Source organism: Arachis stenosperma, chromosome 1, assembly GCF_014773155.1.
Source record: "Arachis stenosperma cultivar V10309 chromosome 1, arast.V10309.gnm1.PFL2, whole genome shotgun sequence".
Taxonomy (NCBI): domain Eukaryota; kingdom Viridiplantae; phylum Streptophyta; class Magnoliopsida; order Fabales; family Fabaceae; genus Arachis; species Arachis stenosperma.
In genome coordinates this window covers 67,463,900-67,479,765 of record NC_080377.1, presented here as the reverse complement: position 1 = coordinate 67,479,765, position 15,866 = coordinate 67,463,900, and the positions used below count along the sequence as shown (strand labels likewise).

Below are 15,866 nucleotides of genomic sequence, written 5' to 3'. Positions count from 1 at the left end.
AGATTCGGCCACGTTTTTTCTCGCCACGCTTCAAAAGCGTGGCGAAAAGGGTCAACAGCCACACTTTTACAAGGGTGGCAGTTGATTAGAGATACGGCCACGTTTTTTTTCTGCCACACTTCAAAAGCGTGGCCATAGACAAAAACAGGAACATTTTGAAAGCGTAGCAACAGGGTTTCACTACAGTAATGTTTATAAAACGTGGCCATATCCTGATGCTCTTTGGGCACATTTTAAAAGCGTGGCCATATCCTGGTATTTTTTAGGGCATGCTTTAAAAGCGTGGCCAAAAAGGTTTAAAAGAAAACCTAATAACCCGCCCAAACCTAATAACCCCTGAATCCTAACCTAAAACTTTGCCAACAATTCCCCACCCTTCGTCGAGACTCTTTGATAAACCCATATTTTGTGATGTATATTGTGCTCAATCTAAGTGATTTATTCAACCCTTCACATACTTATTCATAGAAATTGCATAAGTTTTGCTTTCCCTTTCTTATTATGTGATATATATGAGACACATGTTTTCTATGCTTTAAAAGTAATTATTTTAATTATCCTTTATTACCATTCAATCATGTGATTTGTGTGTTGAGTACTTTCAGGTTTTATAGGGCATGAATGATTTAAAGGATGGAAAGGAAACATACAAAAAATGGAAGGAAAGCACAAATTGGAGTTTTAGAGCAACCGACAGTGACGCGTCTGCATGGACGACGCGAACGCGTGGTTCGCATGAAAGAGAATTGACGCGAACGCGTGACTTGCGAAATACAACTGACGTGACCGCATGGAAGAACGACACTCCAGATGACGCGACCGCGTGACCCACGCGGACGCGTGACGTGCGCAATCTGCAGAATTTGCAGATCTCGTTTCCAGCGATTTTTGGGCCCTTTTTGGCCCAGATTCAAATTCAAGAGGCACATATTAGAAGTTATGAAGTGGGGGAATGCATGGAGGCGCAGGATAAAAATCAGATAGCGAGTAATTCACATTTTTCATAGTTTAGATGTAGTTTTTAGAGAGAGAGGCTCTCTCCTCTCTCTTAGGATTAAGATTAGGATTTATATTAGGATTATGATTTATCTCATCTTCATATCAGGTTTAATATTCCTTTATTTTGACTTCTCTTATTTTTAATTATATATGTTGCCAATTTAGCTTAATGACATTCATGTTATGATTTTCTTAATTAATATAATCTGAGGTATTTCAGACTTATGATTGTTTTCTCTAATTTATGTTATTGATGCTTGGGCTCTATCCAAATTATTTTCATTCAAGTAGATTTTATTCCCTTTTGGCTTGGTTGATTAATTAGTAACTCTTGAGTTGTCAAACTCACCAGTGATTGAAATGGGCAGATTCTAATTGATCTAGATCGCTCTAAAGCTAGTCCTCCCACAGGGATTGACTAGGACTTGAGGATCAAACAAATTAGTCCACTTGACTTTCCTTTGCTTTAGTAAAGGCTAACTAAGTGGGATTAAAACCCAATTCTCATTACACCTGATAAGGATAACTAGGATAGGACTTCCAATTTCTCATATCTTGCCAAGAGTTTATTTTATAGTTATTTATTTATTTTTCTTGTCAATTAAATTACTTGTTCAACCCTTTTTAAATCCCAAAATATACCTTTGCATAACCAATAATAAGAGCACCTCCCTGCAATTCCTTGAGAAGACGAACAGAGGTTTAAATACTTCGGTTATCAATTTTATCAGGGGTTTGTTACTTGTGACAACCAAATGTTTGTACGAAGGGATTTTCTGTTGGTTTAGAATCTATACTCACAACGCTACTATATTTTTATAAAATTCTTTACTGGGAAAAATTCCTAACGTCAAAATAGCGCCGTTGCCGGGGAATTGCAAACGTGTGCCTTATTATTGGTTATTGTAAATATTTTTCTTTTACTTGTTTATTTGTTTTTTTTCTCTTCCTCCTTTATTTCTGATAACTACTATGAATTCTCACCCCTCTCACTTTGAGTTTGGTTCTAATTTTGTTGCAAGGAATGGAAGCTATAACAGGACTATGCATCAAGGTCTAAGCAATCAAAGATTGATGGAGCCACGAGGATCTGATCACCCCTTTAGGCAACAACATCCTCCTAGATATCATGGACAAAGATCATTCTACAATGCATGCCCAACTGATAGATTTGGTGGACCACCTCGTTGCTACCAGAAAGCCCCACCCTGTGCTCAGAGACCATCCTCTCAACATAACTTCGAACTACCACACTCACACGCTTCTTTTCACCATTCACTACCACATGATCCTTATCCGCCCCAATACCAATCCAATTACTCCCAAGAACCACCACTCTCCTATGCGCCATGTCCATATCCATTAAGCCAAGAATCACAGGTTCGCTTCGAAAAATCAGTAGACCAATTTAATGCAATCCTTCATCAACTGGAGCAAGCAATAAATCAATTATCTTCCAGACATTCGGACACTCAACAGACTCCCATGGCTTCATGTGGAGAATCTAATGAAAAAACGTAGCGTGAAGAAGACACTAGAAACTCCAGTGGACAGCATAGAGCATAACTTCGTACTAGAACAAGTAGAGGACACTGTCATTGTAGAAGAAGAAGAGTTGGTTGAAGATTTAGGAGATGTCGAAGTTGAATCCTTGGTTAGCTTAAGATAGAAATTGTGTATAATTTAAGTGTGGGGAATTTTATGGGAACATGGGATGATAGAAAAAGTAGGAAATTAAATTGAACAAGTTATGTAAAAATTTGGGAAGCATGTTCATGTGAAATCAAAATAATTAAATTACCATGTGCGTTAAAAAAAAATTATTTCAATAAGGGAATACAAAAAAATAATTAATTTCCCCAAACACAAAATAAAAAGAATCAATGCACATGGGACAAAGTTAAATTCAGTGCATGAGTTTGCAATACAAAGTGAAAAACAAAATTGGGCAAATAGGTTAAGAAACTTTTGATTTGTATAAAGTATGTATATGTTAGGTGAGATCTTAGACTAATCAAGGATTCACTTATTAGCTCACTTAGCCTTATACATATACCCTTACCTCTACTTTGGCCCTATTACAACCTTGAAAAGACCTCATGATTTTTGTATGTCTATATTCTATAATTGTTGATTGGTTAGATGAAGAACAAAGTTATAGAAAGCAAGGATAAAAAGAAGATTAAAGTGATTAACCCAATAAACACTGAGTGACTAGAGAGTAAACACAAAATCCAATGAGGGTTCAATAGCTCATCACCATATATCTCTGCCTCAATTGTTAATTGTCTTGCAAGTTTGAAAAAAATATTTTATTTTCTCAATTGTAAAAGTGATTTAACATTATCTAAGGTTGGCTATGCGTGTATGATTCCTTGAGAATGTGAATTAATTTAACTACATGTAAGGCTTTATATATAGGTGAATAATAACTAGATTTTCATGACTCATTTAGGTAGTTGCATTTAGGATAGATTGCATTGCATGAGATTCTACCACTTTACCTTACTCTTTATCTTGGATTTAGCATGAGGACATGCTATTTTTTAAGTGTGGGGAGGTTGATAAACCCATATTTTATGATGTATATTGTGCTCAATCTAAGTGATTTATTCAACCCTTCACATACTTATTCATAGAAATTGCATAAGTTTTGCTTTTCCTTCCCTATTATGTGATATATATGAGACACATATTTTCTATGTTTTAAAAGTAATTATTTTAATTATCCTTTATTACCATTCGATGCCGTGATTTATGTGTTGAGTACTTTCAGGTTTTATAGGGCAGGAATGATTTAAAGGATGGAAAGAAAACATACAAAAATTGAAGGAAAGCACAAAATGGAGTTTTAGAGCAACCGGCAGTGATGCGTCCGCATGGACGACGCGAACGCGTGGTTCGCACGAAAGAGAATCGACGCGAGCGCATGGATGAGGCGAACACATGACTTGCGAAATACAACTGACACGGGAGCATGACTGACGCGACCGCATGGAAGAGCGACACTCCAGATGACGCGACTGCGTGACCCATGCAGACGCGTCACGTGCGCGATCTGCAGAATTTGCAGATCTCATTTCCAGCGATTTTTGGGCCCTTTTTGGCCCAGATCCAAATCCAAGAGGCACAGATTAGAAGTTATGAAGTGGGGGAATGCATGGAGGCGCAGGATAACAATCAGATAGCGAGTAATTCACATTTTTCATAGTTTAGATGTAGTTTTTAGAGAGAGAGGTTCTCTCCTCTCTCTTAGGATTAAGATTAGGATTTATCTCATCTTCATATCAGGTTCAATATTCCTTTATTTTGACTTCTCTTATTTTTAATTATATATGTTGCCAATTTGGCTTAATGACATTCATGTTATGATTTTCTTAATTAATATAATCTGAGGTATTTCAGACTTATGATTGTTTTATCTAATTTATGTTATTGATGCTTGGGCTCTATCCAAATTATTTTCATTCAAGTAGATTTTATTCCCTTTTAGCTTGGTTGATTAATTGGTAACTCTTGAGTTGTCAAACTCAGTAGTGGTTGAAATGGACAGATTCTAATTGATCTAGATCGCTCTAAAGCTAGTCCTCCCACAGGGATTGACTAGGACTTGAGGATCAAACTAATTAGTCCACTTGACTTTCCTTTGCTTTAGTAAAGGCTAACTAAGTGGGATTAAAATCAATTCTCATCACACCTGATAAGGATAACTAGGATAGGATTTCCAATTTCTTATATCTTGCCAAGAGTTTATTTTATAGTTATTTATTTATTTTTCTTGTCAATTAAATTACTTGTTCAACCCCTTTTAAATCCCAAAATATACCTTTGCATAACCAATAATAAGAACACCTCCCTGCAATTTCTTGAGAAGACGACCCGAGGTTTAAATACTTCGGTTATCAATTTTATCAGGGGTTTGTTACTTGTGATAACCAAATGTTTGTACGAAGAGATTTTCTGTTGGTTTAGAATCTATACTCATAACGCTACTATATTTTTATAAAATTCTTTACTTGCGAAAAATCCTAACGTCACTCTTTCACTCTCAAGTCTTACGCCGTCACTCTCATCGATCTATGGCAACCCTAGATGAGCTCAGATCCCCACCGTCAGCAGCACTATCCTTGTTGCGCCGTATCTCTCTCTATCGTCATGCTTTGAAAGCGTGGCCATATCTCGCATATGGCCACCCTTTTAAAGCGTGGCCATATCTCCCACATACGGCCACGCTTTAAAGGGTGGCCATTTGTAAAAAGCATGGCAAACAAAAAAGCGTGGAGATAGGTCACCAAAAGCGTGGCGATAGAGCAATCACCACGCTTGCAGAGGCCACCCTTTCAAAAGCATGGCGGTAGCTCAAAAAGCGTGGTGAAAAGATATCGCTACGCTTTTTTCATCTTTTCGCCATGCTTTAAAAGCGTGGCAATAGAGTTGTTTTCTTGTAGTGCGGTGAAAAACGTAACCTAAAGTGTCAAAATTTGAAAGTTGAAATCGTGACCATAGAAATCATGACTATAGATAAAAAAAACCGTGACCATAGACTTATGGCCACGAGAGAGTAGGTCACGGTAAAAAACCGTGACTATAAGTCCAAAACCGTGACCATAGATCTATGGTCACCCTTTTTACTAGCTATGGTCACGGTTTTTTACCGTAACCATTGGCCTTTTTTTTATAGTACCATAATTTTTTGGTTACTAAAATTTTTTCACTGAAAAAGATTTTTTTGTATTTATTACTAGCAATAATAACAATTGCTATATAACATAATTTTAATAAAAATAATATTGACTATTAAAAATTTTTTACTAAAAAAACTTCGTATATTTATTATAGTGACAATAATAATAATTACTATTATAATATATAGTAATAATGACAAATATATAATTATCGCAAAAACATAACTTAAATTAAAGAATTAGTAATCATTATGTTATTGCCACTAAAAATTTATCGCTAAAACATATTTTTCTTGTAATGTTGTTAATAAATTATTCTTAATTATTTCCTATGTTAAATCCTTCACCGGCTAGTTAAATAAATCCTTCATAACAATATTAATATGATGATCAACTTTGTTTTCGTAAATTAAGTCAAAATAAGTGATAGATAGATGAGTTATATACACTATGTATAATGAGAAAATGAAGACGATACTCTTGATGAATTGATGGGTAGCTTAGTTTATATACATCTGTGCCTAACTAACTCATACAATGTGGAAGTCTCTGAAACTAACCAACTATTTGCAGTGGCATTACTCAACTAATTTCAACTAATCTAAAACTAACTATAACAGACTCTTAATTAATCAAAAGACTATGGTTGTACATTAGAATTGTGTGGACTGTTACTTCAATACGTTTAACTTCATAAATTTTTATATACATATATATTCTATGCATTGTTATAGTTAAAATACAAGGTTCAAATCTTTCAAACTCTTTTAGAATTATATTTTTAACCTATACGGCTGCTCACTTGGAATTCTTTTTATACCTCTTTAAATCCTTCAATGGTGACTTGGAATTGATTGGCGGTTTGGTTTTTGTTATTAGCACCCGGCAGCTTCAAAGGTTGTAAATTTGTATTGACAACAAGCTACAAACTATATAGAGTTGATGAGATATGACACATTGACACCGTTCCCGATAATATATTCACCTCTCTGGTTGTCGGTATTATTTTCATGACAGTATGGATTTTTATATAATCATTTTTACTTGAAACTATAAAAATTAGGGCACTACTTTAAAAAAAAATATTATTAGTCTAGTAGCACTTTAATAGTACCATACAATTCTTAAAAAAATTATCACATGCATAGAAAACACTGAATACGATTCTCTACTGTTGTTCAATTGTTATAAAAAAGATTTTCTCACCAATTTTTATGTACACATTATTGTATACCTTTTTTTTTATATCTTTTTCCGCTTCTTATCAATCATTTTTCACACCAAAAATAGAAAAATATTTGAAAAAAAAATAATAAATTCTACTCATATACCTCTAACATTTATATGCATGTAATTAGTGATACAAATGGTATACTTTTAACTTTCTTCTTCTCTAGAAGAGAGGAGGAGAAAAGAATCTTTCCCTCCTGTTGTCATCCGACAGCACCAATAACGCACCATAACCTTCCCTCCCAGAAAGTTTCTCATCCATCATCACTACTATGTTCTCCGCAACCTCCTTCTCTTCCTCCATACCCACCCCCATGCTCTCTCTTCCATGGCCATAACATCCCATGTCCTCTTCCTCCGCCGTAGCTTCATATTCTTTGAGCGTTGAAGTTACTAATATTTTCTCCTAAATCTTGGATGATATTATAAACCGCTCCTGATGCACTGCCTCGATCAATCGATTTGCTGTATATTATCCGATTCTCCAATAGGACAAGCAGAATGGAACAAAAATCGAAACCATAATTCTAATTACCGAAATATATAACCAATTAAACATAACCGCCGAATACAAAGTCCCAAAAACTTGGAAACCTTTTAATTTGATGCCTTCTTATTCGTATTGATCTATGTAGGATGTCAACAAGACAAGCATATACAATAGTATGCTAATAATAATAATAGCTACGATTCCTTATTATCATATTCTTTTTTCATTTACCTATGCTAAACATAGATTATCACGCCAAACAATGAAATGACCTCATCATCACACATGTCACCAATCTATAAATACAGACATCAATTGCAATATGGTTCTTTCAGAGCGTCATTGAAAATCTTTAGAAAAACAAAAAGAAAGATAATTAAAAGCGTTCTTGATTGTGAGACATGTCTTCTAATTATCCAAATAGTTGCGGCTTCAAACGCGAGTTCAACAGCGATGAAATAAGCCCTATAATGGTGCAGGATCCTTCTTGCATAATCTTCTATTCCTGTCCCAACCTATCCGACTTGGATGATACTACTACTCCTTTCTCTACAGTAAAAGACCGTTTTAGCCCCGAAGAGAAAAGAATCTTGGAGAATACTTTCATCCACTGGAGCCACACTATAAGCTCTTCTTTGGATGAAATTTCACAAACCAAAAGGCTGAGAAGAACCACAAGCATCCCAATTTCTCTAGAAAATCTCTCAATAAACCCGATTTATGGCTCGAATTATAATAAAAATAGCATCCAAACGCACATCAGAGATCACATAAAAAGTTGTTCGCAGATGTACCGCGCTGCCGAGGCAGTTGAAGAGGCAGCACAAGACATGATTAATTCGGAAGGCGGCGGAGAAGATGGCTGCGATGGAATGAGGCTTGTTCAACTGCTAATCTCTTGCGCCGAGGCCGTTGCGTGTCGTGACAAATCGCACGCTTCGATACTTCTATCAGAACTCAAGTCTAGCGCCTTGGTTTTCGGCACCGCCTTCCAGCGAGTAGCGTCCTGCTACGTGCAGGGCTTGTCCGAGCGATTGTCTTTGATTCAGCCGTGTCTTGGTCCGGTGGCGGTGGCGCAACCAATGATGAACATAATGGACGCCGCTTCGGAGAAGATGGAAGAAGCGTTCAGGCTGGTGTATGAAATCTGTCCACATATTCGATTCGGACATTTCGTGGCGAATTCCGCGATAGTGGAAGCCTTTGAGGGTGAGAGTCTTGTCCATGTGGTAGACCTCGGCATGAGCCTAGGCCTATCACATGGTCACCAATGGAGGGGCCTGATCCAATCCTTGGCCAACCGCTCCGGGGCCTGTGTTCGTAGGCTCCGGATCACCGCGGTTGGTCTCTGTATTGGCAGATACCGGATCATTGGTGATGAGCTCTCTGTTTACGCGAATAGCATGGGAATCAACTTTGAATTCTCCGTTGTGCAGAAGAATCTAGAGAATCTGAAACCTGAAGATGTCATAAAAGAAGATAATGAGGTTCTTGTGGTGAATAGTATCCTTCAGTTGCATTGTGTTGTTAAAGAAAGCCGTGGCGCTTTGAACTCTGTGCTTCAGATGATTCACGGGCTTTCGCCAAAGGTATTGGTTATGGTTGAGCAGGATTCGAGTCACAATGGACCGTTTTTTCTTGGAAGGTTTATGGAATCTTTGCATTACTACTCTGCAATATTTGATTCGCTTGATGCAATGTTGCCAAAGTATGATACGAAGAGAGCGAAGATGGAGCAGTTTTACTTTGCTGAGGAGATAAAAAACATTGTGAGCTGTGAGGGGCCGCTTCGGATGGAGCGGCACGAGAGGGTGGACCAGTGGCGGAGGAGGATGAGCCGGGCGGGGTTCCAGGGTTCGCCGATTAAGATGGTGGCGCAGGCAAAGCAGTGGCTTGGGAAGAACAAGGTTTGTGATGGATACACTGTTGTGGAAGAGAAAGGGTGCTTGGTTCTTGGTTGGAAATCAAAGCCTATTGTTGCAGCTTCTTGTTGGAAGTGTTGAATACAAGAATCTCCATTCTCCCTTGCAGTATGATATATGTTTGATTGGAATAAGCAAATGACAATAAATAATGGCTATTCGTCAGAATTAAGCTATGTTATGTCGTGTTCTCTGCTTGAATAATGTGTGTTTGGAATACCCAAAATAATATCTCGGAGTGAGAATGAATCCTATCAGTGTTTTCCGTGTTTGTCAGTTCAGAATCGAAATAAAGAGGATAATATACTTTTGTTGTTTGGTGTGCATTTTTTTTTGTTTGGTGACTGTTTGGTGTGCATTTAAATATGGGGAGGAACTTATCATGTATATTCCAACAATTTTTTAATAAGAAAGCCGAGAGAACCAACTCTTATATCAGCTAATTTTAAATAATTTTATTTAATATATATTAATTTTAAATTATTTTTTAAAATCAAAATATGATTAATGGATTTTTAATTTTTTAAATAAAATAAATATAATATTTACCGTAATAAATAATTTTACGAATATTTACCGAAATAAATATCTTTACTATATCTCGTTTACAGTGCAAACGAGATGAATTTCCATGTATCTGTAAACGAGATATGATAAGTCAAGCGGATATTTGTATATCTCTTTTACACTGTAAACGAGATGACACAGTGCAAACGATATATATATATATATATATATATGACAAATATACAGCTTGTATAAAAGGATGTGTAACCCTTGGTATTCTTCACATACATTTTCCTTCTTCTGTTTCTTATTTCTCTCAAAAACATAGCTGAATGGCCGGTAACAATCCATTCATAGTCGTGCTTCTTTATCCCAATTGTCGCATGAGAAATGGCGACAACGGGGTGACATTCGAGTGTGAGGATCCGATATTGTTTCACACTCAACATGTGGAGACCTTGTCGGATTTGAAGAGTTTGATATTGAGCAAGCTCGGTGGGACACAAGCGAGGAAAATCAGAAGGGTGGCGTATAGGTTGCTGGCACCCATGGGAAATGGAGTCTTCCGGTTTCGACTATTCCAACTTCACGGAGACGAGCATGTGCGACTGAGGTGGGTCACGGTGGTAGTGGGTCGTCCGTCCACGAAACCTACGTGCAGGACGACCGACCTCTCGCACCACCTCCCGTTCATGCCGTGATTCTGGAGCATGAGACAGAGGAGGGTGAGGAGAAGTCAGACGATGATTACGTGGCAGACAGTGAGGACAGTGAGTCCTCCGATGGTGGCGATGAAGATGAGTTTATGCCGAAGACACCTGCGGGTGCTGTGTAGCGCCATGTGCTGCCTCCACCTCATCCAATTCCGGCGCTATTGGCTGTGCCAAGTCACTGTCACAGTCTACATCTGGACGTAATGCATGAGAGGATCCCAGTATCTGACAGTTGTGGAGTGGATTACAACCTGGATGGTGGTTTGGAGTTTCAGGTCGGACACAAGTTCAGAAGCCGAGAGGCGGTGCTTCAAGGTGTGAAGAACTACAGTATTCGAAGGAGTGCTGAGTACCGTGTGATCGAGTTCGACCGCTTAAAGTACCATGTGCAGTGCTATCAAGCCGATGCTGGGTGTCAATGGAGCATCTGTGTCGCCTTTCATCAGAATCTCGGATTCTGGTAAGTTCAAGTTTAATTGTGATTTTGAGTAGTTTTGTCTTATACGTTATTTCGGCTAGACATGTCTTGTAAGAATAAATCTTATTCTGTGGTGATTTGGAAGGTTAAGAGGTTTTGAGGACCACACAGCTGTCTGACACCCACCATGTCTCAAGACCATCGTCAGTTAGATAGTAGTCTCATCTGTAGAGTCATATTGCCCATGATTCAGTCCAACCCGTCTGTCAGTATCCCAGTCTTGCAAAGTGCGGTGTAGGCAAGCTATCACTTCAAACCCTCGTACAGAAAGGTGTGGATGGCGAAGCAGAAGGCCATTGTACGAATCTACAATGATTGGGAAGAGTCGTACAACAAGGTGCCGAAGCTGTTTCAAACACTGCAGAGCTGCTTTCCCGGCACAATATGTGACCTACGGGTCAAACCGTACTTCAAGCACTCCTTCAGATTGAGCGGCCACCATACATCCTCACCTCGACTAGTAGTAGTCAGGTACCTGTCAACGAAAATGGTGTGTTAGAAATTTCCTTAACTCATAAGAAGTTAAATCTTATAACGCAAGATAGAAAAAAAACATCAACCTCACCTATCAAGATTTACCGGAGTGTCCGGTACCTGCTGCTCTCCATTGAACTGTCGTTTCACCTGATCAACGTGGTGAAAATGGAGAATATTGAAGTACAATAGGGGGATGGTTGACAACCATGTCCCCCACTCCTCCTCATCACGAAACCAGGGCGGACACAAAGCCTGCAGGGCGGGGTCATCGTAGACTCTCCAGAAAAACTAAAGATTAAAAGTTTTCAGTATAACAAGCAGGCTAAAGAATATGATAAATATCTAGTTATACAAAATAAAAAAAAACATGCGTATTCTATTAAAAAGTATATTTCTCACCTCGCAGCCAGCGGATACTGGTAGACCCCTCTATCTGGTGAACACCACTAGGAAAATCTCTGGTAGATCCACGACATCAACAATGGAGTGTAGTCAGCAATATCCGTGACGCCCCGTTGAGCCGCCAAAGATAGGGACTCATACATCCACGCCAGCACAGCCAAACCCCAAGAGAATGCTCTACACTTCGCAAAGTCCCAGAGCAGCGGTAGCCAACGAAAGTGGACCAGATTGTTGGACTTGTCGGTCATCAGATACCTTCCGATCAGTAACATGATATAACACTTGGCGTACTGTCGGAGGGCCTCGGGATCCTCTGTCTGGGGCATCTGTCGGACACGGTCTCGTAGCCACGCAAGCTTCAGGGTGAACGACTCATTCCGCTATGCCTGCTATGCTGCCACGGGAGGCCTCACGCCGAGGAGCTGCTCCACCAACGCCCACGTCTCCATTTGGTACCACCTACCAAAGTCACGAAGGCAGCCCCTAACTAGGTTTCCGTGTGCACGTAAGCCAAGATGGTACGCCACGTTCCTGTAGGGTGATAGTGACCTCACCCCATTAGAGATTGAACGTGTGCGTCTCTGGACGCCATCGCTCCACTAGTGTCAAAATCAGGGAGTTGTCAAAGGTAAAATTCCTGCGGGGCACGGTGTCGCCGAATTTGGCCTCAGCCGGATACGGGACGATGGCGTCCGGTGGGGGTAAAGTATGACTCACTCGGTGGGGCAACAGGAGGCGAGGCCTCTGATATAAAGACAAATAAAAATAAAATTTAAATTATACAAAATAAATTATAACTTATAAATTCTTTGTTTCACATTTTAAAATGTTAATTGTTCTTTTCGTAATATTTATCTATCAAACGTCTTACGAATAATTATTTCTATTACTACTTTTATTACAAGTTAACTAATACAATACAACAAAATAAAGTCTAACATGTCTAATAAATAAAAATATCGAAGTTTATTAATGTATACAGTGTCTTACTATTATAATTTTATTAAAATTATAAATACGAACAACATACCATAGCAACAAGAGCATTCTAAACTCATGATATTTATGTCATACCAGTCTAGCCCAGACGGATAGAGTTCTAAATAAAGCCTAGAGACCTAACTCCTAACCCATATACTAATGCTCCAAATCTTCATGAATACTCTAACAATGGCAACATCATTAAATTTAACATCCATAACGAAACTAACCTCAAAGTCGGTCGCGCCTGGCGTAATGTGTCGTCTCGTTTAGCCTGTTAATGTCCTCGTCATTCCCCACTGGGCGCGCCATCAACGCTTGGGCCAAATGTATAGTCAGAAAGGATTAAAAGGGGGGAGAAAGAGGTTAACAGAGTCAAAATGGGGACCGGAAGTTGGCTGTGAACGACTTCCATATATAGCCGCGTACGAGACATATCTCGTTTACAGTGTAAACGAAAGGCAATGAATGTATCTCCTTTACAGTGCAAACGAGATATACATGTGTCACGCAGACGTGTCATATCTCGTTTACACTGTAAACAAGATATGAAAGGGGAATTTAAATCAGTAATTTTTCAAAAATTTATTTATTTCGATAAATATTATATTTATTTTATTTATTAAAATAAAAAACCCTATGATTAATCGATATTATGTTTTTGAATAATGAGGATTTAGTAAATTAATCGCTTCTTAAATACAGTGTCGTCAACTTTTTCTCTCATAGTGTCGGTCATTTTCTTCGTGTAGACCACCACTTCGCTGCCACTGTAGTGTGCCACCATTTCTGTCGCATCGTTATTTTCGTGGTGTGCCGTCATTTCGCCGCTGGTGCAGGGACAAGAAACCTCCAATTGTAATAAAAGAAGCATCCCTTCTCAAAAAAAAAAAGAAACATCTAATCTCAAATAAAAGGAACATTCTATCTCGTATGAAGTCATCTACTAAGTTTCTAAACCCAAAACAGAGATGAAACATCCAGTAGATTGAAGAAACAACATCCACTAATCTTTGGAGGATGGGACATGACTCGATGGCATAACGAAAGAGGAGGAGGAGGCAAGACACGATAGAGGAGGAGGAAGAGACGCGGCGTCACGGCAGAGACGGTTGAGATGTGACATGAGGAAAGAGACATTGTGCGGCGCAACGACGCGGTGGCGACAGAATTAAAAGCTGTGCAGCACAGCGGAAGAGGCATACGACTCGGCGTGACTTCTCGACCATGGTGGACGGTGTCCACGCAGCAGAAGTAACATGACACAATGAGCTCGTTCATGGTAGCATTGGAGAAGACAATAGTGGCACAAACGTGGTCTATGACAGAGGTTAATGGCGCGGATAATGGCATGCAGAGTTAAAAAGTGACACGATTACATGTTTCTTTTGAAACTAGGGTTAGGAGGAATATTAATGGAGTGAGTTTTTTTTTCTGTAGTTTCGGGTCCAGTCCAATAAAAATTGGCAGAAGTTGGTGGACTCTTTGTTAGTTAACTTGCGAGAATGTTTTTTAATTGATTGATTTCTTATATTTTCAAAATGACAAGAAGCATTCTTCTGAGATATACTTAACAATGACTAGTGATGATGTGCTAGTGAGTTTAGACTTTAGAGTAACAAAGTATACAGTATTTTGTGTTTTTTTTTTACATTTTTAAGTATTTAAAGTCACATACAAAAAAAAATATTTGGTTTTTACTTTAAAAAATATAAAAAAGTACAAAAGATTATACTAATTTTATTTTTAGTAAAATATATTTTATAATTTTTATACTGTAGTTTTTATCTATTTTAACTTATATTATTTTTTATCACTAATTTAGATTAACATCTTAAATATATATTAATTTAAGTGTGTAGATAATATGCCCTTTTTTATTTTTCTTTTGATGTGTTTCGCAAAAATGCGCCGCTATGAATATTTTTGTTCTTTGTTCCTTGACCACTCGTATGCTATTTGAACCTATAGCCTAGTCTTCAATCATATGAATTAAAGGTACTCACGCCACTTGTCGCTTCTCTTATAGTTGTATTTTCTTGTGTTATTATCTCACATAGACAAGTGGCTTACCCATTTTTAAAATTCGTTCTCTCTTATTTTTTTTTATGAAATTGATAGCGACTCAGAGAGAAAAAATTATTGTTGTTAGTGTTTAATTTGATAAAAATTAGAAAGAGATGTTGATATCTCTTTACCAGAAAGGGATCTAAAAAAGCGACATTCAATTTGGTAGTATAATGTCAATAAACATAATAAAATTTGTAGAGCATATATAATTGTTGGGCTATACCAACCAACAAATATTAGCTGCCAGCTTTTAGTAATAACAATCATCGTTGATGATTTCATTTTTCTTAGTTTAAGAAATTTTTAAGTTGGTTAGAATATTCACGGAAAAAAAAATGTTGCATATTGTTTACCTTGCTACTTGTTTGGAAAATATTATGGTGCCTGCAATGATGAAAAAAAATGCATTTTCAGAATTAGAATTAAGTAATTGAAAAAAAGTAAATAATGGGGTGAATTGTGTATTTGTATGTCACGAGAATTATATTTTTAATTCTCTCCATAATTTATGTGTGAAATTTTGTGATCATTTAATGGCTCAATCTAACCACATAGACAAACTTTTTTATAGGCGTAGTGATGAGACTATTGCATATAACTGTTTAAAGTTTAAAACATCTATCGATACTATTCGAAGGCTTGCATTTTAAACACGTGCATTTAAAGGCTACGATGAAAGTCTTGAGTCATTGAATAGTAGAAATTTTATTGAGTTAATTAAACTTTTAGTTTCTTGTAATCAGAATGTTAATAACGTTGTCCTTGAAAATTGATAAACCACAATTTGATGGTTTATTTTGTACTGAAATGTGTGGATTTTATCAACTTATCCTATATTTATTTATTAAAATAGCATGATTTTGTGAATTCCCTCTAAATTGTGCTTAAGATTAAAAACATACTTTTTACGCC

General features: G+C 37.6%; 1 protein-coding gene across 1 annotated transcript; it reads left to right on the top strand.

Moving 5' to 3' along the window:
* Positions 1-7,750: 7,750 nt before the first annotated feature.
* LOC130940429 (GRAS family protein RAD1-like) lies at positions 7,751-9,645 on the top strand. Its single transcript, XM_057868562.1, has one exon. It carries the CDS (start codon positions 7,806-7,808, stop codon positions 9,405-9,407), a length of 1,602 nt encoding a protein of 533 aa, XP_057724545.1. The 5' UTR covers positions 7,751-7,805; the 3' UTR covers positions 9,408-9,645.
* Positions 9,646-15,866: the final 6,221 nt, after the last annotated feature.

Bases quoted from the DNA above. Each gene is read 5' to 3' on its own strand.
- LOC130940429 (XM_057868562.1), top strand. From the start codon at position 7,806: ATGTCTTCTAATTATCCAAATAGTTGCGGCTTCAAACGCGAGTTCAAC.